Raw genomic sequence first — 22,848 nt, 5'->3', positions numbered from 1 at the left:
AGAACTAGAATCTAAAGTCCCTTTCATTGATGTGGTAACACCAAAATGATAAAATGCAAGTAAAAAAGAGAAATAGAGATTCACCAATTTTTCTCATTCCAAGTTAGGGCTATAGATTTCACTAAAATTGAGGAACATTAAAGCTTATTCACATGACTCTAAAAAGAATCATGTCTAAAAATAAATCATTTAAACAATCCCATTCACACTCTCCAAGAAAAAAAACTCTCGTTCAAGATATAAAACGTCGATGTAGATAGAAGTTTTGAGATTTCAATTTTGTGGAAACATCAGTAAAATGTCCACGTACGTCAAGATATATTTTTGAAAAAAAAAATTAAAATGTTTAAATTAATAAGTAAGTTATACGACACTTGTCAAAAATACATTAAAAGGTCGTGTGTTGTTTTCGAATATATAGTAAAATGAGTCAACTTATTTTATCATGAATTATAACGTTAATTTACTATATTTGAAAATATTTATTCCAATAGTCTTATCTTTAAGACGACATTACCCTAAAAATTAAAGGTCATAACTATTGTTTACATTAATTTGTATTAGAGATAATTCGTTGTTTATTTGTTATATTTCATATTTTTCTATAATATAATAGTAAAATTGATTTACACCTCATGTCGAATATTGAACTGTCATGAAAACATAAAACACGTATACGTAAAGTAGGCAAATTGACAAAAAAATTAAAAGCCTAGGATCAATCAATTGTATGGAAGACCCATTAAACAAGAATCCTAAAACAATATAAAGGAAAAAAATCAAAGAGAGTAAAGTTGGTAGAATACATAAACATGCAGCAACATGAAGGAGTTATTTTATGTATAATTAATGAGAAATAAACATACTGTAGAAGAGGGTGAATGATTGAAATGTAAAACTTTGGAAGTTCAGAAATGTCAAATCCAAAGGAATTGATTTGAAAAGAGAAAAGAAAGCATATTGAAGTGAAGAAATAACTCAGCTTTTTAAAGCTTGCACTCCACATTTTTATTTTGTAGGGTAAAAAACATCAACATATAGGGTTTATGAAGATGACTTTGTGCAGTACATTTCCAAGCCATTTTATAAGTAAACAACGCCGATTTAAGACCACCTGTTTATATATATACACATAACGTAATCAGAAGAGTGTTGGAAAGTGCAGGTAATCGAAGATAAAACTAAAAATGAGATTATGAATCGTGAAAACAGTGAAAACGACGATGGTTGGATTAAAAATTGTCGAAATGGATCAAAAAGAGTCGTTTTGTATTATAAGTGTCATGTCCAAAACGCTCAATTCAAACGTGAGTTTTAGATTACATTACATCAAGAGCTAAAGCACAACTTGTTTGGTGGGTATATATAAGGAGTGCATGGGACATTGAATTGTTGGTTACTATAAAATCAATAGTTATTATAGGTTGTGGTTTATAATATAGTTTATGTTTGGGTCACGTTGTAAACTATTTTAGTCTAGATTATAATAGTTTGTGTTTTAGTTGTGACTATTTTAATTTAGCTAGATAGAAAATGGTAAACACGTCAACAAAGTAAAAAGAGAAGAGAATGAGTAGGAAATAGTAAATCCCGAGACAAAAATAGTAAATATTGTAACGAAGATGAAATTGAGATAGTGGGTCTTCAAATATGGAGTGAGTTATAATAGTCCACTTCACGGCCTTCTTAAAGTTGAGGCGGATCAAAAGCCCCAACAAATGTAAATATCTAGATTATACTATTTGTTTTATAAAAACGTATAATATAATATTGAATATGGCTAGATATTTTGAGATACAATATTTTATCTTATGATGCCCTATATCGGAGAGGTATAATTTTGGGTGTCGTTTTAAATCATAGTTTCTTAAGATTCTCATGTCTTAGTGCATTATATAATGATAAAAACTCTACTAAAAGTATTAACATTATATTACCTTGGAGTGCTTGTCCTAGTGATGTAGGCATAATTAATTTTATCATTGCATCATATCATTGAACTAAGAGGAGAATTGATTAAAGAATATATCAACGTACCTAGTAAAAGCGTACATATGTATGATTATGTACCTGTTATATATATACATGACAGGGAAGATATTGTTCAAATCTTACACCAGCAAGCATCATATTGTTGAGCTTGAAAAAAGGTGCATGGATTTTGGTGTTAATTAATTAAATTTCAATTTAAATGATTTGAAGTTCTTCATTGTTTACAACCTTTGTATACATACAACAAGTTTTCTTTGGGATATATATTCACTTGTATAGAATAACTGCTATGAAATCAACTAGTATATAGAAAAATGTAAAAGAATAGAAAAAGACAAATTAAAATGTTTATAAAGTACACTTCTCTAAACTCTAGGGTCATAATAATCGTAATAACCATATAATTAATTAAATATGTTGAATACAAACTTTGAATAGGTTTGGAGGGCATTGCTCCCAAAACAACCCATCAAATTGCATCACATTTACACTTTATTATGTTTTATTGTTCGTAACATAGATAACAAATTCAAGACATTTCATCCATTCATATCATTGAACCAAGAAAATAACTTAAAGAATAAACGACAGTTAGATTGGTGTTTTATATCTTTGCTTAACATGTACCAGCAAACCCTATTATGAGGAAGGACTTAATTAAAAGAAGTTAACAAAATCACCAAACTCACAATCTGCAGTAACATCACCTTATGAATTAGTTACAATTACAAATACAAACGAAAAATTCTACTTTCAAATAACCTAATCTAATTCGTCATAACAATTAATAAATAAATAAATAACCTAATCTAATAATTAACAATTCTACTAAAGACTTTCAATTACTCAAACCCACACCTCATTGGTTAAGTATCTTAGAACATGAATTGATTAGAAAATATAATCGTAAAACAATAGATAATCGATACACAAAAGTTTACGTAGTTTATAATCAGTCTGTTAGCTATAGGTTCATGGGCAAGGAGATAATAAAATTATAGACTATTGTGATGAGAGTTAATGATTTGTGCATATAAATATATAAAAACTGCTGTTGAAATATCTGACAATAAACATGAGACAATTAACGTTTTGTTTTTCAAAGATGTTTCAGAATGTTGTCATATATTAATTATTAGGACTTCCATTGAACAAGGGAAAGCTAAAGCTAAGACTTTTTCATCACTGAAGCTGTTCTCAGAAGCTTTGTAAGTTTATCACTAAGATCATTAGCAAAGAAAAAGCACAAAAATGAGGTATTGATTTGGACATATCGAACTTGTTGTGATGCAAAAGCTAAAAACATTTATAGTCTATGTCTGATTCTCTCTTTTTCTCTCACACAATGACAAGAACCTACGAGGATTCAGACAAAAACACTCTAAGCTGACTTTTTTAGAATATATATATAAAAGTAAAGAAATAATATGTTTGAATTCACTAAAGATGAATTTTTTTTTAATAAACTAAAGTATTTACAGACTTTACGGACTATAGTAAAATTTTAAATTCTATCAATCATATTAACAATTTACTGTTTTTAATTTATAAATATTTTTATCAATTTTTCATTCATAATAACTTCCCTTTTTGAAAAAGTTGTTTTTATTTAAACTATTTTGATAAAAAATATTTAAAATAAGTTCTTCTAGAGTGGCTGTCAAACACTTTAATTCTTTTCAAAATTAAAAATCGCGTGAAAAGTTTTATCAAATACAACTTAAAATGGTTAAATTTACCGTTGTCTATATCAACTTAAAGTTTTAGAGCAAATGTGAGAAGCATGTATAGTCCTCAAAAGAGATAGAGAAAGAACAAGTCCGAAAAAAGCTACAAAAGAAAAAAAAAATGTTATAATTAACTGCAATATATCAATCAAGTTGAAAAAAATATCTATCAAGGACAACGATCCTCAAAATGCTTTGATTTCATGGTTTTATATATCATTCAAAAAGTCGTCTTACATGAACGAAGACATATATATTATCCGTGTAAGAATCTTCATGTCCATGTTTATCGAGTTCTCAAATAATTTTTCGTTCATGTGATTGAAAAAAGTTGTGGAGAAAGAAGAGAGATATAAGAGAAAATGGAAAAACCCTAAATATTGAGGAAATTAAATGATAGATAGTGTGAGGAGGGAAAGGGCATTGGGGAGTGTCAGTGTTAAGCGAAGAATTGGGGGTTAAGTTTGCTGCAAAAAATGTACATAAAAAGTAAAAACCTTCATCACATTTTCACTTTGCGTGTGGCTTTTCTACTTTGATCTAAAATAATGATTTTTAGATACATTTCTATGTTCTTTTTCTCTATTTCTCTTTTATTATTATATAATATTGTTTTTGTTAATTATTTTAACTTTTCTATATATAGTTCACTAGGGTTTCTTCTTTGAATTCAATATCCCCAACCAATTTGTTCATTCCACTACTTTGATAAACATTTGCTTTCTACTACATTTCATTTCAATTACACGACGTCTCGGGCACTTAATTGATTATTATAGTATGAAATTATGGTAGTATGTATTTGAAATGCATGCTCTTTTAGTCGTCTTATAAAAGTTTGTGTTTAGAGTGCAAATTATTTTAGTACGATAAAAAATTAATAGTGTAAGCAAGAAGGAGAGAGAGGATGAATAGAAAATAATAAACAAGGTAACAAAGAGAGATTTGAAAGGAGAAAGTTCATGATTAATATTAGTTTCCAAATTATCGACGATTAAACAAAAATAAGGTTGAAGCTTGAACTATTACCAAAAATAATAAGCCGGTATAGTTTTGGTTTAGAGCATAAAGGTACACGATTTCTCTTAATCGAGTCACACCCTACGTGGCCAACCATGCCAACACGCGTAAGTTTGTTCAAATGTTAAGACTAATGTTATTGACCAGGTCTATGACTTCAATATTTTTTTAAAAAAATTTAGTTTATTTAATGAAAAATTGTTAAAAATAGAACATTTGACAAATTATTTACTCTTCAAAAAATCAAGTGTAATAAATTTTATTTTTTACTAGTTTTGTTCTATGGAGTGGAAATAGTTTATCAATTTTTTTATAGTTTTAAAAAAGTTTTTATCGTCTTTAATATTTTTAATTATTAATTCTATAATTAAGTCTTATATATATTTTAGTTAGTAATTTCGAAATGAAATCAAATTATTTAAATAATATTATTTTAAAATGACAAATTTAAAATATTAAAAACATATTTAAAAAAAATGAAAATTAGAATCTGCAAAGGAAAGAAATTAAATAAAAAGAATTAAAATTGAAAACTAAAATTTTAATATTAGAGTAGAAACGTCGTCTCTGCCAAAAAAATCTAAAAATAAAATATATTACTATAGCTAAAATTTTAAAAACATATTTCTAAGAAAAAAAATAATCAAATAGGAATTGAAATTGCAAACTAAATTTTAATAAGTATGTAACGATCCAACTCTTTATACTAAACTAAGGTCATTACTGCTAAGAGAAAATAAAAATCTTCTTAACAAAAATGAGAAAAACAACATTAATTTTAACTAAAAACTTCTAATATTCATTAAAATTATAAATAAATAAATAACGTAAAAATAAATCTACAATAAACTCCTAATTCGGGTCCTATATACTTTTAAAGAAAAATAGTCAAAGAATACCAAAGAATACTGAAAAATAGTCGACGGCGGCCGAAAATCGTTTGCGGGAGGTGGTATGACAAACTCGACAATAGACGTCTGCGAGCGGTGGATGGCAGAGAGAGACGACGACGATGATCGATTGGATTGTTTGAGAGGGACGACGGCAGAAAAGTTTCGATAGGGCGCAAAGAGCGACAGCGGCGTAAATGAAAAGTTAGGGCTTTTTTTTTTTTTACACCTCAAACTTGTGTCAAGAAAAATTAAATAACGACGCAAAAAATGTATCATTAAAAATTTCGCATTTTTTATTTTTAATGACACATTTACTTCCACCCCACCATTTCTTTTATTTTTAACGACACAATATTTTGATTACTAGTGTTGTTAAAACCCAAATTTGTTGTAGTGATCACGATCACTTCTTGTCATTCGCCGGTTTTTCTCTATCCTTACCTCTACTTCTGCCTGAAAGATTAAACATAAAAAGGGTGTCTATGTATATACTCAGTAAGGGATATACTACTAGTCCCGCTAGGTGTCTTTTAACTTCCCAATAGAGTCCTGTAAAGAAGTACCCTTAAACTGGTGCATTACCGAACACACACAATCTAATGATCTCGTAGGAACATCCCTGGTCTTCGGTGAACCCAAAGGAACGCCTAGGAAAAAATTGATCTTTGGTGAACTCAAAAGAACACCTAGGACAAACTGGTCTTTAGTGAACCCGAAGAAAGTCTTAAGACAATCGGGTTGTAAGTGACCTCAATCGTCAGACCACTCATATACATAGCATATCATGAGACTGGTGATCCCGTCGGATCACACAGTCATAAAAAGGTTGTGATCCCGAGGGACACTCATGTGGGTACGACTTTATTAGATAAAGTTAACTAAACACCCTATCCATAGCATGTAGCATGAAAATTAATCATAATGTTCTCAATCATGTGATTAATATTTCATGCATTAATATTAACATAACTCAGTTATAACTATCAGTCATCAACATTCATCATCAATATATTATGCATTTTAGCTACATCAATGCATAATAGGAAAATCACATGCAAACTCTTAACTTCATTATGAGGGTCTAGTAGGAGAATATCTTCTATGAAGATTAGCTTAACCAAATTATTTTTAATAGCAACAGTCAAACTTTCCAAGAATAAGTACTAAACAGTAAGGGAGGAATAACTAAGTTAAATAACTTAACAGTTTCTTAAAGATCCAAAAATCCATTTAATTCAACTTAACTAAAGTTGAGGTTGAATTCCAATTCAACCTTAATTGGGGAAAAATCAAAATTATCAGTTCCTCCAATAAATTCTAACTAAGCCTTCATAAAATTATCATTCAACTTAAATGAAATTCCATTTTAAAATCCAAAATTGACATTTGTTGGGCATACCTAAAACTCAATCAAAACTTACCAAAACTTACTAAAAATAGGTTCGAAAAGAACTAAAAACAAGGTTGGTGGCTCAGAAAAAGGCTTGGTGGCTCAAGTGGTGACTTGAAGGGATGCGTGCGGCTCGAGGCTGAAGGAGAAGAAGGTGAGCGGCTTGGCTCGTGGCTGAAGAAAAACTCGGCTTACACCACACAACTCAGGTTGCTGATGGCTTCGAGTGGCAGTTTGAGTGGACTCGGCTAGGCCGCAAAGAGCGACTCGCTGACGCACACGACTTGGACCTGACGACGACACTCCAGACAACAAAGAAGAGGGGTGACCGATGGCGTGCAGTGGCGTCGACAGAGAAAGTTTTGGACGGAAAGCGACGAAAGCTTACGAGTTGCTTGTTGTGACGACTAATCGAAAGGAAAATGACGGGGATAGCGGTGAAGCTTGCGACAAAAGTGACAAAAACATCCAACGACAAAAACAACCAGAGATAGGTGACGCGCAGCGGATGGCGTGACAGAGCAAGGTCAACAACTAGAGTTAGGGTTTGTGAGGATGTGTCTTTAGCATGCTGACTGAGGGACCCTATTCAATAACAATAGTACTAATAATATTATTATTATTACTACTTAATATTCCTCTTTTCTCTTTCTTCTCCTTTTTAAAACAAACAAAAATATATTCTCTCTCTTCTTTCGAAAATCAATCAATCATTCATTTCTTTCTTCTTTTATTTTTTCTCCAAAATAAAAATCAAATATTTTTCTCTCCTCAATCACATCCACTTTTATCTGTCCAAAATAATAGTTATATCCTTAAATAATTATATTACTTTCATAATATAATTATCTTAACTTCATAATTGAATTAATTATATAATCCTACATATAATTAATTATAATTCCCTCGACTTCACCAAATATAAATCAACCAATCACAATTCACTTAAAAAACAAATCTTTCATTACACCAAAAATTCCAAATCTCCAAACTAACTAAATATTCCCCCAAAATATTTAATTAATCCTACTTCCCACAAAATCAAACAATTTCAACAATTAACTCAAACAACACTCAAAATAATTTCAACATGATTAAAATTATTAAAATTAAGATAATTAAAATTAAAAATTATCTTATTTTAGGACGTTAATTAAAAAGTAAATAATCAAATAGGAATTGAGAGGGGAAAGTGAATTTTAATAAGGAAACATATTTAAAATTGAGGATTTTAATATTAAATAATTAATATAAATAAGATTATATATATATATATATAGGTGAGTGGCATGTACTTTTTTTTTTTTTGTCAATTTTTTTCTCTCGTATCCTATTTGTGTCATTGAATAATAAAATAACATTACTTTAAAAAAAATTGATTTGAAAGAATAAAATTGTAGTTAATATAAATTATAATAGTTAGAAAAACATATATCAACTATGATAATGAGATCAATCTCAAATAGAAGTAGCTTATAATAGTTCACTCTAACCTACTTAAAAGTTTGGATCCAAATAACTTTTCAGATTTTGGTTAAAAAAAATAAATTTTAATTTGATCATTCTGATATTACTATTGCAATTAAATCGTCATTCCTCTTTGGAAAAAGATATTTCCAAGCAACTTCGTTCATAAAAGAATGTATAAAAACAATGCTAGAGAAAGTCTTCTTAATTACGAGAGGATAGAGAAAGTATTGTAATTAAATTATAAAAAAAAACCTTATAGTTGTTAATCCCCATATTCTATCGGTAAAAAACCTCCCGCTTCTACGTAGGAAAAAAATAAAAAGAAAATAATAAAATATAATAACACAAGAATTTAGATGAAAAACTCACAACTATGAGAAAACCCGCGAACTAGAAAAAGATTCATAATATGAAAAATTGCTACAATCACACATAATAATTTTCTCTCTCCCGAATCTAATAACAAAAAATGTTCTCTAAAAGCTTCTGGCTATGTGTACCTTTTCTTCCACTCTCCAACTAGATAATAGAATGAAAAACGGTGTGGGATAATCAAAAGTCCTTTAGTTAATCCTAAAGTAATTAATTGTTGTAATAGCTAGATGAACAATGGAAGTAAATAACACCTGAAGCTTTGGTAACCCAGTTCGGTGAATGTCACTTACGTCTAGAGAGCTTTCACAGCTTAGATAAGAAATATTATTAAGATTCAAAGTTGTCAATATAAATAAATACAATAAGTACATTATAACTTAAAGTATTCAAGCTACCTTGAATTTATGGATGAATCTTCTTGAAGATAAACTCAAGCTCCCCCTAATTCATTGACCGTACTTCAACTATTTCAGTCTTTTTTCATATTTCTTATCAACTCGTACACAGTAAAATCATCAATAATTTGTCATCACACATAAGGTAATTGATGCACCTTCGAAACTTTTCTCCAAAAAGAATGCTTTCAAATTGAATGTTTAGTGATGGCCCGCACGAATCAAGGCTTCAATATATCACCACTATATCAAATCTTCGAGATCTTTTTTTAAAGGATATATAGATAAAAGATTCCTATTTATGAGGAAGATCTTTTATCTTTTAAAACAAAAATCTTTTTAACCTCTTTTGAAATAATCCTTGAATAATAAAAAGAATATCATTAATTTTTTTTTGAAATAAATCTCAACATAGAAAATGAATTTAATTAGAGTTAACACCCTATGCTTAAAGTGGTTCTAATTGTGACAATTGAAAACTAAAGACAAAATCTTCTTTTATAGTTCATAATTTTTCTAAATCTTTTTAATGTTGGACAAACTAATCATGAATTTCCTAAACTCTTTTAACATAATACCAGCCCATGATTTTCCTAAACCTTTTTTACATTAGCTGATAAGTACATTTTTAATATTTTGTCAAAATGGGTATAGTTCAACTAATACAGTGTTTGTGCTATTAAATTAAAAGTTAGAAATTTGAGTCTCCACCAACACATATTGTCAAAAAAGAGAAAAAAAACGTGTAACATATAATGGACTAACTTTGGAATGTTTCATCGTATTACTCTTCAATTCAAGTATACAACTTAATTTCAATTTTTTTCCGTCAATTTAGAACATCTTTATTGTGGTTACATCGTGCTATGTCATTATCATATATCGTCAAGGTTAAAACATTTGATGTTGATCAAACAACAAACTAATGTTGTTGTAGCCAAATTCTCCCCATGGGTGGAGTCACTTTGATTGATTATTATGTTTTGTGATTGATGTGTGGAAATGATTCTCTTTTCTGTCTGCAATTACTTTTGATTTATATCTTTTGAGTACACCTCGAGTCACAGTTCATATTGTTTGGGATTTTTTTATTACTATACTAATTTCTTTTCCTCAAAGCTTGCATTTCCTCATAGCTATTGGTGTCCTTCCTCATAGCTAATTCATTTCGGACATACTTTGGTCTAAGAGGATCACCTTTATCGTTTTTGGTTTAGCTTCATTTGTTTAAAACATAGATTTGATATGACTATCGTGCATTTTTTCTAGGTTCGCTTGTATGGTGGTCGACCCTTGACAAGGTTTGACTTTGACTATTTTTTTAGACATAACATCCAAAGAAGCTTCTTTATTTGAGCGAAACCTAGAATTAAATGGGGAAAAGTACCATAAGGGCAGGATCCCTAGTTGATGTGACCCTATATCCTACTAAAAAGACCATGTTGCTTATCGGTCTCTCCAATTTCCTCCATGCCCAATTCTAATGGCCCGACAACAATCACCTAACAAGGTGTTCCAAACACCTAATAGGGAGGGCTCTTCTTCTCGACTTCAACCAATTCCAATTTCTATACAATCAAATAATTTTCATTAAATAAATTCAAAATAACACCGAATAAATTAAATCTAGTTAAACAAAACTAAGATAATTAACTCCAAAATTATAATTTTGGGGGTGGTTACAATCTTTCCTCCTTTAAAAACTTTCTTCCTAAAAAATTCAAATCTTTAAACAACTCGGAATACCGGCCTCTCATGTCTTAATTAATAATAATTTCTACCAAACTCTATAATCTTTAATTAAATATAAATACTCATGTATATATATTTAATTAATCCAATACAATACACCAAATAAATTTCTTAACTTCTAATTTTAATTAATCTAACACCAAACAAATTCCATAACTTCCCATTCCACTTAATATAATACCCATAATAAGTTCATTAAATTTTTGGAGTTTTACAATTCTATACATAATTCATTTTCTCTTTTTTTTTTCAAACATTTATGTGAATTTCGATCTCAATTATAAGTTTAAACAACGTAATTAATCAGTTGATGGTAAATTATATTCCTCAAAGAAAAGTTAACTCTAACTCGAACTCAAAATTATTTATGCCAATGGTCTCTTATCCGAAGTTAAGGTTGGAGTGGAGTCTTCTAAATGATAATAGCTAGAGCCCGAGTGCAAGATAGGGCTTGATAAAGCTTAAGCTCTTTTATATGATTGCTACTCATTTGGAAGCAAAGTTTAAACTAAAGAGACAGAGTATTATTTCATACACTAAGCTTTGTAGAAAATAATCATCTACTATTTTTTTTCAAAAGAAAAATAAAGAAATAAAAATCATAACATTTTATTTATGAGATAAATGATGGGTCTAGACTTGGAGACCAATTTTGTACTGTAATTAACAGTAACTTTTTCACTTTATTTTGCTAGGGATTTTTAAAAATGATAAAGTTGACAAAATATTTACAAAATATAGTAAAATTTGATAGATGCTAATACATTTCTATTAGTCATATTGATAGACATTAATAAAAGTCTATCAATGATAGAATCCAAAATTTTGCTATATGTCGTAAATATTTTAGTTTATTTTACTATATATTTAAAAATTTCCATAATTCTAAACTATTTTAGAATATTAAAGTAATTTTGTACGTTTAAACATGTTTTTTTTTATTTTTTGTAAAGAAAAAAATTATTACTACTAAGCTACGAGTAAGTAAGCAATCTGATTATTTGATTTTTAGTTTTAAGTTTTTTGAAAAATAAATTTAATAATTTTCTTTAATTTTTCTTTAGAAAAATATTTGTTAAATTAGGAAAACAAAAATAGAATTTAAAAACTACTTTTAGTTTTCAAGGTCTAATTTAGACTTCGAAAACCACAGATAAAAAATACCTAACAAATTAAGAAAAAATCAAATATTAAGAAAAGAAATTGCTAAGAAACACATATTTGGATAATCCAATTAAGTTCTAGGAATTAACAACATGAAGGTGATTAGATGGGTGGATAAATCTTTCCTATTAATCAACATCTCTCAACACACAACATTTCCCTTTTAAGTTGCAATCTTCACCCTCCAATATAAGGGCTTCCCATTGTCCCAAACTTCTTTTTTGGGCCTTGGCTGACCACTCTTTCACGCATAGGTTATAACTCTATAGCTAGCTAGGCTTAGCTCAAACATGAGTTGACATCTCTCTCAAGTTTAGGAAAAAAAAAACTTCCATATATATGTATGCATGATGATTCTCACTTTTACACCCTAATGTTTCCATAGGTTGGCAAAGCACAATTAAACTCACATATCTTCCTAAATGGAATAGTTTCTTTGAGTATTTAGCAAAGAAGTAAGTTGTGAATTCCTCAAATTTAAAGTGTTAAAGGGTAATAAGACACGGAATTAATTTTTTTAAGTTATATGTAGCATATAAACTCTTTGTGTCGAACAAGAATTGAGGTTTACAACTCCACACTTCTCAACTCTCTACCCCCAAACTGCTAGTTCCAAACAAACTCTCGTACACCATAGTTTGAAAACTTGTGTTTTTGCAATCAAGAGCTCTGAAAAGATAGAGGTTTTTTCGATAAGCGTATAAATTTTAACCGTGGATGCTATTAAAGTTAGTGGAGTTACTTGTGAACAAACACTACCTAAATTATAGAAATACATCAAAATCTTATATAGAGTCTAAACTAGGGGAATGATTTTTTTTTTAAGTATTCTTTTATGTGCGTGTGTAATGTGAAGGGTATAGCAGAGAGAGGGAAGAAGAAAATTCAAAACCTTAACTTTGTTGTATAGTTTTTTAGAAAAGCATGAAGATTTTGTACTACCCATCATGAAGTGTTTGATATAGCACTTCAAAGAGAGGAATAAAGAAAGACTTTATTTTCTTTCAAATAATAAATGCATGGTATAAAGGTTAGCCAGTGGATAGATAGAGATAATCCTCTTTTCATCCTCACCCAAAATTTAATTTTTTTTTTTTTTTTTTTTTTGTTGAAAAAACCACTAAAAATCTATCTCCAAAATCAAAAGAATCTCTTCCTCTTTCTAACTTCCCAAAGAAACCTTTCAAGTAATTGTGCTCCTCCTCCCTTCACTTGGGTTTACTGAGGATGTCAGATTGGAAAAAAAATAGTCAATTTACACCTTTTATTAATTAGCTTTGAGATAGAATTGAACGTAAATTAATATGTATCATAGATCATGAAATTTAAATAAACATTCAATCCAAAAACACACAAACAAAAGAGATCTAATTCAGGAGTAATAAACCTAAAGAAGCACTATCACAATGGAGAGAATATTTATATATAAAAGATTCCAAGGAGAGACCAAACGACTTTATATTCTTAATTCATAAATTACTCCTCTCTCATTATTAATTATTCCTAAAATGAAATCAATTTTATCTAATATAATATCATAAACCCACGAAACCTAAACAAACATTCAATTCAAAAAGCACACAAAATTAAAATGGAGATTCCACCCAAAAATATAATTAGGTACCACATGTTGATGTTGAGAGATTCCACATTCAAAAAACCAAACATTGTCGATCACAATCTTAACAAAAGATACCGTCACTCTTCTCATTATTGAATAAATATTAAATATAGAATTTCATATTATCTAATATAACTCGAATGAAGGTTAAGAGTTAGCCGAGTTCTGATCCATTTTCTTTTTTTTAGGGTAAGGGTTTGACTTTGCTTGTCACAAATCAATGTTTGCATCCCTCCATTTTTACCCTCCTTTATATATAAAAACAATGACTTGAAAAAGTTAAAGAACCAAAGCATCAAAAGTAAAGAAGAAAAAGAAAAAAGAAAAAAAGGTACAGTGCTTCTTACTGTTACTAACTACTACAAGTTTCAGATTCATGAGAGAAAGAGAGAGAGAGAGAGAGATAATAATGATGTGGCTCTACTTTTCTTCATATTATGTCATCAAAAAAAAAACGAAAAATTTTTCATTTCCCCTTTCCATTTATATCCCTTCCAACCCAACAAAAAAACAAAAAACAAAAAACAAAAAATCCACACACACCATTTTTAAATTTTTGGTTCATAATAATAATGCTTATGGACCCTTCTTTCAATTCCTCTCATCAAGAACATCAACAAGAACAAGAACAACAGGAAGATCATTGTTTACAAATGCGTCAATTACTTATCCGTTGTGCTCATTTCATTTCTCAATCTGATTTCATTTCAGCTCACCATCTTCTTTCAATTCTCTCTTCAAATTCCTCTCCTTATGGTGATTCAACTCAAAGATTACTCCATTATTTCTCTTCTTCTCTTTCTCATCTTCTCCCTTCATCAAATTATAGTTCATCTTTTCATCATCACCATCATCATCATCATGATATTGAAAAGATTCAATCTTGTTACTTATCATTGAATCAAATCACACCCTTTATTAGATTCACTCATTTAACTGCAAATCAAGCCATTTTAGAAGGTATTGAAGAAAGTGGTATGATTCATGTTTTGGATTTTGATATTATGCATGGTGTTCAATGGCCTCCTCTTATGCAAGCTTTGGCTGATCGTTTTCCATCTCCTATGCTTCGTATTACTGCCACTGGTCTTGATCTTAATTTCCTTCATAAGACTGGTGATAGACTCTCAAAATTTGCTCAATCACTTGGTTTGAGGTTTCAGTTTCACCCTTTGCTTCTTCTTCATGATCGTGATCATCATCGCGTTATCCCTGCTGCTCTTACCCTCTTCCCCGATGAAGCTCTCGCCGTTAACTGCGTTCTCTACTTGCACAGGTACGGTATACTTTAAATCATTTATTCACTCAAAAGTTTATTGAAAGTCGGTATAAATGGTATAAACAGATCGTGGTTATTAGATTTGTTGCCTTGAGTTTGAAAGGTGGAGAAATTTTTTATGGAAAATCATACGTTTCTAGTTACATGAGTTATTAAGTTAAACCCATGTATAAGGTTTGATAATGTTAATTAGTACGAAGATCGAGAGCATGAATGAGATAATACAAATTCATTGATGAAGAAACATCTTAAGTTTAAGTTTACACTAGACTCATAGATTTGTAGCCTTTTTGAGTTTGAATGGTCGGGGATTTTCTTGGAAAATCATATTTTTGGCCAAGAATGTGTATAAGTTCCAAAGTTGGTACGATTTTAAAACATAAATGTTAGTTGGAAAGAAATTGATATATATCATCGATGAAACAAATGGATCAAAGAAGAATAATGTCTTTATCTCAATGTCTTGAACTTCCACCAAACTCAAAAGCTTAAATTTACTCAATGTTATAGATTTTTCTTAGCATGCACTAGCCTTTAGGTGGTGGATATTAGTATAAGGTCAAATGAGTGGTTTATGGTAGTGTTAGGTTTGGAGTGACGTTTGACTTAATTAACAATTTATGAAGCTGATAGGTTATGATAAATTTACAGGTTAATGAAGGACGAGGTTCGAGCATTGCTTAATAAAATCAAGGCTTTGAATCCAAAAGTGGTGACAATAGCAGAAAAGGAAGCAAATTTCAACCATCCATTATTCATGCAAAGATTTGTAGAGGCATTGAATCATTACACTTCAATATTTGATTCATTAGAAGCAACTTTGCCTCCAAATAGTAGGGAGAGATTGGCAGTGGAGCAAGTTTGGTTTGGGAGGGAAATAAACGACATCGTTTCAGGAGAAGCGAATAAGAAAAAACAGCACTATGCTGAAAGGTATGAATCATGGGAAATAATGCTTAAAAGTTTAGGGTTTTCTAATATTCCTTTAAGCCCTTTTGCTCTTTCACAAGCTAAACTCCTTCTTAGACTTCATTATCCTTCTGAAGGTTATCATCTCCAAATCCTTCATGATTCCCTTTTCCTTGGTTGGCAAAATCAACCCCTCTTTTCAGTCTCTTCATGGCATTGAAAAAAAAAATCCAAATAAAAATTAGGTTTGATTTAGAAACTCCATCCAGAAAAATGAAGGAATTGACAAGCTTTCATGTTCAAAGAATGACGAAAGTGCTAAGAATATGTCAACCTAGCTAGTTGAGATGTTTAGGTGCACCTACTTAATCTCTTAAGTAAAATTAGCAAGAAGAATATCGAGGGTTTGCATGAATATGAAATTAGCATACTTTTAGATTGGGTTCAATAATGAATAACATATCAACTTAGTTGAGATGTCCAAACTCTATTGAAGTAGCTAGGTACTCGAAGGTTGATATGGAAAAAAATTGTTAGCCTATGTAATTTGGCATATCATGATATTGGCTAACTTTGCTTAATTAATTGTGTAAAAGCCTAGAATCCTTTCAGGTGTTCTTTCAATGGGGGAAAGGGTGAAACCGACAAATATTGAAAATGTATTATTATTTTTTATTATTGTACTAAATAAAATCTCTGTTTTTTTTTTTTTTTCCACCCCTTTGTCCACCTATGGAAATATGTATTTATTAGGACATAAACCACCTTGGCAAATTTGATTATATATAAAAAAAAAAAACATTATCTTCATTAACATGGTCACTTGTCTCCTTAATGCATCAATGCTTTGATTTTTTTATATATATTATTTTCCTTTTTTTAAGGTTAATGACAATGACTAATGAGGCATATTAGGGCTTCTCTCCTTTTTCTACTCATAAATAAAAGGTTAAAATAGAATTAATATCATTTTAATTCTTTTTAGTTTTTTAACTTAGTCTATGTACTTTCCGTAAATCATAAATTACGTACATTGACAATGTAACAGTAGTTGAAAATGTGAAATCGAACCTCTTACCTTTAAGAAGAAAGATTGTGTAACATTACACTCGAATAAACCTCATTCCTACTAACATATTAATTTAACCAATATAACAAACCTCATTGCTACTACCGTGTTAATTTAACCAATATAATATAATACAATGGTTGATTTGTTCCCTTACATTCCCATTTGTTGCATCAATATAATGGTGTGTAGCTTCGAGAAGGGAATCCATGAGGGTTCTTGTTCTTTGCACTTTTTTGTGTATCCCTTATTATTATAAATATAATAATAAGGTGTAGTAATATATATATATATAATTATCGATTATTAATTTATTTTGGGTGGGGATTTGTTTAATTTATTTTTGAAATAAAAAAATAAAAATAAAATAAACCAGAAATTGTGCCTTATGTCCCCTCAACAAAACCATAAAAGTTCTCAAAATGGAGTTTTTAGTGCTTCCCTTTGGCACCCTCTAGGGTTTCTTTAAAATTAATTAAAAAGCTAAGGTGTTAGAGATCCAAAAGGGTATCCCTTAACTCTCTTGTCCTATGGATGTTGGAGGACCAATTTTTTTAGGGACACTTGATCCCTTCTTCTTGCCTTTTAAAGAGGGAATATATATATATATATATACTTTGTCTTTTTCTTCAAACTATATATTAAAGTATATTCCTTCTTATCCTTTTCTTTAATATTTATATATATAATATACCTTAAACTATTGGCTGGCTCTATGCTTAATAGTGATTTAGTATTATTGTTTATTAAAGTAGGTGTGTGTTTAAACTCATGGGTTTTATTTTGCTATAAATTTCTTACCTTTCAAATGAGGTAGGAGTGTTAAATACATTCTTCAATGTAAGAAAGCCCAGGATGCCTTCTTTTATACTCTCAGAAAAATTAAAAAACTAAAAAGACAAGTTGGTTTCCTTTTCAAAATTTTAACTTAGAATAATGTTAAAAGAAATTGCATGGGTTTATCAAACAAATTAAGCCTAATGATTAGTTCAATCCCTTGAGTGATCATATATAATTTTCTTTTGATCTTTGGTACACTTTGATAAGTCCTTTGTGAGCTGACAACTGAGGAAAAGAACAAGAACTTATTTCACAAATATTTAGTTGTGACTATTTAACATAAATTCAATTTTTATATAAAAAAAAAAAAAACTATTATTGTACTATTCAAACCCTAGAACACATGGTTTTTTTTTATCCTTAGATGACTCATTAAATATAAATCTTAACTTTCAACTCCCGAATAATTTAGTTCCATTGAATTCAAAAAGAGATTTAAATGTAAAGTTATGATCTATCACTTGTATAACTTTAAATTGGAAAACTTTTCTTTAACGTCAACAAAATATCACGCAATTGATCTAGAGTATGATTAAAATGCCAACAATACATCTTTAGTGACTCTTGAGATATAACAAAAATACTACATATTAAGGTGTCAATCTAGTTAAGACATTGTCTACCAATCTCTTCATCTAGTATATTGTTTAAAAAAAAAAAAGATACACCTACATTGATGAACTCATTAAAACCGAGAGAAATAGATATACACATGTATTATGTACAATAATAATGAATGTGAGAGGGAAGGGAAATGAGACAACAAAGGAATAAAAGTTGTTGAAAACCAAAGAGGGAGAAAGAGAGAGATTGATGAGATGTGGTGAGATGAAGAAAATGAAAAAGGGGAAAAAGAGAAAGGAAAAGGATATTATAATATTAAGTGAAGTGAAGAAGGTTTGCGTGTGGAAAAGAAATAAAAGTGATGAGTGAAGGGGGTAAGAGAGAGTTGTTGGTGCACGCATGGCAATATGGCATTGCCACAGACACATTTCCATCCATCCATCCATCCATCTTTCAATCTGATTTTGACCTTACCTTTTGCATTATTCTTTTTTCTTTTTCCCATTTTCATCATCTCTCACCTTTAATATCAATATCATATATATGTACATCTACACACATACATATTCTCAAACACTAAAATAGAATAAACTTACAAGTTACGAGATTAAAATAGATTTTCATTTTATTGATCAAGTATAATAACGTTATACTTGACATTTAAGATAGAAGATCGTGATGAGTTAAGCTCATTTCAACATTAAAAATAGACTTTATTTATCATGATAAGATTATTAAAATAAATTTTATTTTATAAGTTACATCGGTTTAGGTTTACGAGTCATTCAATAATAAAATATTAATAAAATGCATGGAAACTTCTTTTATGTTGGTGAGAGTCAAACTATGTTTCTTTTCCAATAACATGTTAGAGAGTTTACCTACTTGATTTGGGTGATATAATCTTATATATATATACAATTATTTTAACACTAAACATGGACATAACTCATCAAATAGTACAAAATTGGTATTGTCAAGTTCTAATAAATAAAAAATATTACGATATTAATTTTTAGATCTAGGTAACTTAATAAATAAAAAAAAATTAAGATGATAGAAATAAGATTAGGGTTTTGAGATTGGAATCTTTTTATTTTTCTTTCTTTTAAATTTGATTCTGTATTTGATGCTGTCTTTCTCTTGACCCTCAAATGGCAATATCATTACAGAACTGTATGCTTTTCTGTTTGACTGTTTTCCTGTGTACGCACGTGTAGAGAATCACTACTTCAATAAGAGAGAGAAAAATAAATAAATAAGAGGAAATAAATTAAAACTATTATATAAATAAAGAAATAAACAAAAAAATTGTTATATATATATATATATATATATATATATATATGTGTGTGTATGTATGTATGTATATATACTTAGGTATGGGATGTTTATAAATGTGCGTGGAGGCTGGAACGGCTGCCATGAATGAAGCTGCTGAAAGTTTGTAAGTCTAATGGAAGAAAGAAATAGTATGTTTACACAATTATTATTCCAATACTTACTTCCTCTGCCACTATTTAATTCCTATCTTTTTTTTTTCCTTTCATTTTAACTTAATTTATAGGAATTTTTTTTAAAAAAATATTTATAAATATTCAAATTATCATAGTATATTATTTACGGTAGACCACGATAGACTTATAGACATTAATAATAGTCTATTGCGGTTTTTCGTAGATAGATTGTGATATTGTATAATTTGGTTCGTTTTGTTATATTAAATCATTCTTCTTTATTTTATTATTATTATTATCATTATCATTATTAAAAGACGGGGAGTGTTTGTATCATAAGTTTTACGTAAGTTGAGTTGTGTTCATGTTGGTTAGATAATAAATTGCTATAGACTATAAAAATCGAAGAGTATTTGTATTATAAATCGAAGATAGATCGAAAGTGAGATGTTGAACTGTGAAAACAAATGAAAAATAGGGTTGAAATGAAATGTGTCGTAACTTAATGAGCTCAGGCCTAAAACGTCCAATCCAAACAAGAGTTAAACTTAACTTGTAAGTTTTGTTCATTCTATCTTGTATAATCACCAAACACCCCTTATAAGTTTTGTCCTTGAACTTGGAATTTAATTTAATTTAATTTAATTTCTTTTGGTCTCATGTTTACAAATGTATTGGTTTACATATTTGATTTTACTTACCAATATAGGCATAATTTGAGTGGTTAAAATGTTATAGCTTCAAATTAAAAGTTGGAGATTCGAATTTTTACACTCTTAACAATCAGCATGCTAAATAAAATAGAACTATTTTTACATATCCAATTGAATGGTATAACGAAAAAGAGTATCTTAAATCGATAATTTTATATACCAAAATGTCGTTTTCTTAAATATTCAAAATGTAGCATGAAATCTACTTCTTATATTTCATGTTTTTTTCTATAAAAAAAATAGTATATACGACATGGTCAATATATATTGTTTTTAAATTTTTATAACATACGAGGTTTAAGAAAATCAAATACGATTGCCTTAAGGTTGATACTACAAATTTTATAAATTAACTTAGTTATACTCATTTAATAGATAACATGCGGGTACCGTACTAGCTACATTGGCAACACTAAACACATAGATGATATACAATATTCAATAGTCCTTAGAGAAATAAGGTTGCTAAAAGTTTTGTAGCATAAAATGAACACAAGTTAGAAAGTATTAAAACTCACATTGTCCAAAGGCACATTTGCCAAAATAATATTTAAAAATTAAAAAGGAGTAACAAGAGGACACTAATGGCAGCACACATACATAGCAACCAAAGAGTAATGATCAAAAAAATAATTTTTAGTTTGTTAGGGTCCCCCAATGAGAATTTATGTAACACATGAAGAAATTATTATTATTATTATTATTATAATACATATAGAGAAAAGCTTTTAACACAAAGTAGTTAGGAATATGTAGTCTAAATATGGAATATAAATACACACTCCAATTATTATTATTTCTTGATGGAAAAAAAATTGGTATTTATTTTGCAATAAATAGTAGAGATTTTTTGTGATGTAATATTCAAGGACAATTGGTATAGCCAACTAAGAAACACACCAAAATTTAAGATGTTTTTAAGTTTGGTCTTCTAAAACAAAATAAATAAATAAAGGTAGATGCAAAATCTAGTATTATTTGGTAACATTATACTAAATTTTATTTTTAAAAATAGAGAATATTAATATCGACAAAAATAGAAAGAAAAAAGATTAATGAAGTAAATATATAATCAGAGGAGAGTACATCTTACTTCATCAATTAGACTATATTATAACTAGAATCAACTTTCTTTACGACTTGACATTAATTTTTGTTAAATTAATCCAAGTTAATGAGGTAGATTTATCTCTTGTGGGTTATTATAAACGGTTACTATATCTATGAGTATATGTGTATGTATATATATTTATATAGGTACATACGTACATATATTTATGAATATATGCATATTTATGTATGTATTTAATTATTTTTTATATATATTTTTTTAGTACAATTATTTCTTATATTTTAACTTTCACGTACTTACTAAAAAATATTGATTTTCATCCCATGTCTCATCATGATGGACAACGAAAAGTGTACAACATATATGAAAAAGTGTTTTTGATATTTTTTAATATTATTATATATTAAAATTTGGATATGCATTGTGTGGATTCAATTGATTCAAATAATATTTGATATCGATTGTTTAGAAAAATGGATATCAATTGCCACACTAAGTTATAGTACGTTCAATCCTAACAAAAGTGTTGATTTCAAAACACATTTTTTTACTAATTAACCTAAACTTTAAATAGTAAATTTAGACAAATAGGAATATTGTATTTTAAAGTTCTATTTGTGACATGATAGGGAATATTGAACAAAATTTTGAGTATAATAACCGTAATACTTTTTAGAATTTTCTACCTTCAAAATCATTTTAATGTCGATATAATGACTTTTGAAGTCACTTCCACTAAAATAAAACGAAAAAACTATAAATATTTTCTACTTGTAATAAAGGAAGGAGAACTTAAATCAGAAATCTTTAAGTCGTTAACACATTTGTATGTCAATTAAACTACGTTCGCTTTGGTCAAAAGCTAAAAGATTTCTTATAATTTATACAATTATTATTATTATTATTGGATGGAGTTAAAATGACTCATAAGATGTATGTAGATCAACACTTATTACCACAAAATTAATTCATGACAAAGTGAAGTATTCAAAGTCATGATCACGTTGGTTTTTATTCTTTACTTTCCAACAAAACACAATAAAATAATATTGGTAAACATTGATCCCATTAGAAATCACTATTAAATTTCTTTAATGTATATTCAAAATATTTACAAATGATTAATTCCTCATTATATTACTTTCT

The 22,848-nt window shown here is 28.8% G+C and overlaps 1 protein-coding gene across 1 annotated transcript; it reads left to right on the top strand.

Annotated features, from left to right (window-relative positions):
- The first annotated feature begins 14,353 nt into the window (after positions 1–14,353).
- Positions 14,354–16,695, top strand: LOC103490976 (scarecrow-like protein 18). The gene is made up of 2 exons (XM_008450745.3): positions 14,354–15,075; positions 15,730–16,695. Exons 1-2 carry the CDS (start codon positions 14,372–14,374, stop codon positions 16,205–16,207), a joined length of 1,182 nt encoding a protein of 393 aa, XP_008448967.1. The 5' UTR covers positions 14,354–14,371; the 3' UTR covers positions 16,208–16,695.
- Positions 16,696–22,848: the final 6,153 nt, after the last annotated feature.

The sequence above is a fragment of the Cucumis melo genome, chromosome 6, assembly GCF_025177605.1.
Source record: "Cucumis melo cultivar AY chromosome 6, USDA_Cmelo_AY_1.0, whole genome shotgun sequence".
NCBI lineage: Eukaryota > Viridiplantae > Streptophyta > Magnoliopsida > Cucurbitales > Cucurbitaceae > Cucumis > Cucumis melo.
This window is presented reverse-complemented; position numbering and strand designations above follow the sequence as displayed.

What these genes read in the sequence shown, in the direction of transcription:
- LOC103490976 (XM_008450745.3), top strand. Translation starts at nt 14,372, where the DNA reads ATGCTTATGGACCCTTCTTTCAATTCCTCTCATCAAGAACATCAACAA. An exon ending in TGCGTTCTCTACTTGCACAG is followed by an intron (nt 15,076 to 15,729) that starts GTACGGTATACT and finishes ATAAATTTACAG; the next exon opens with GTTAATGAAGGACGAGGTTC.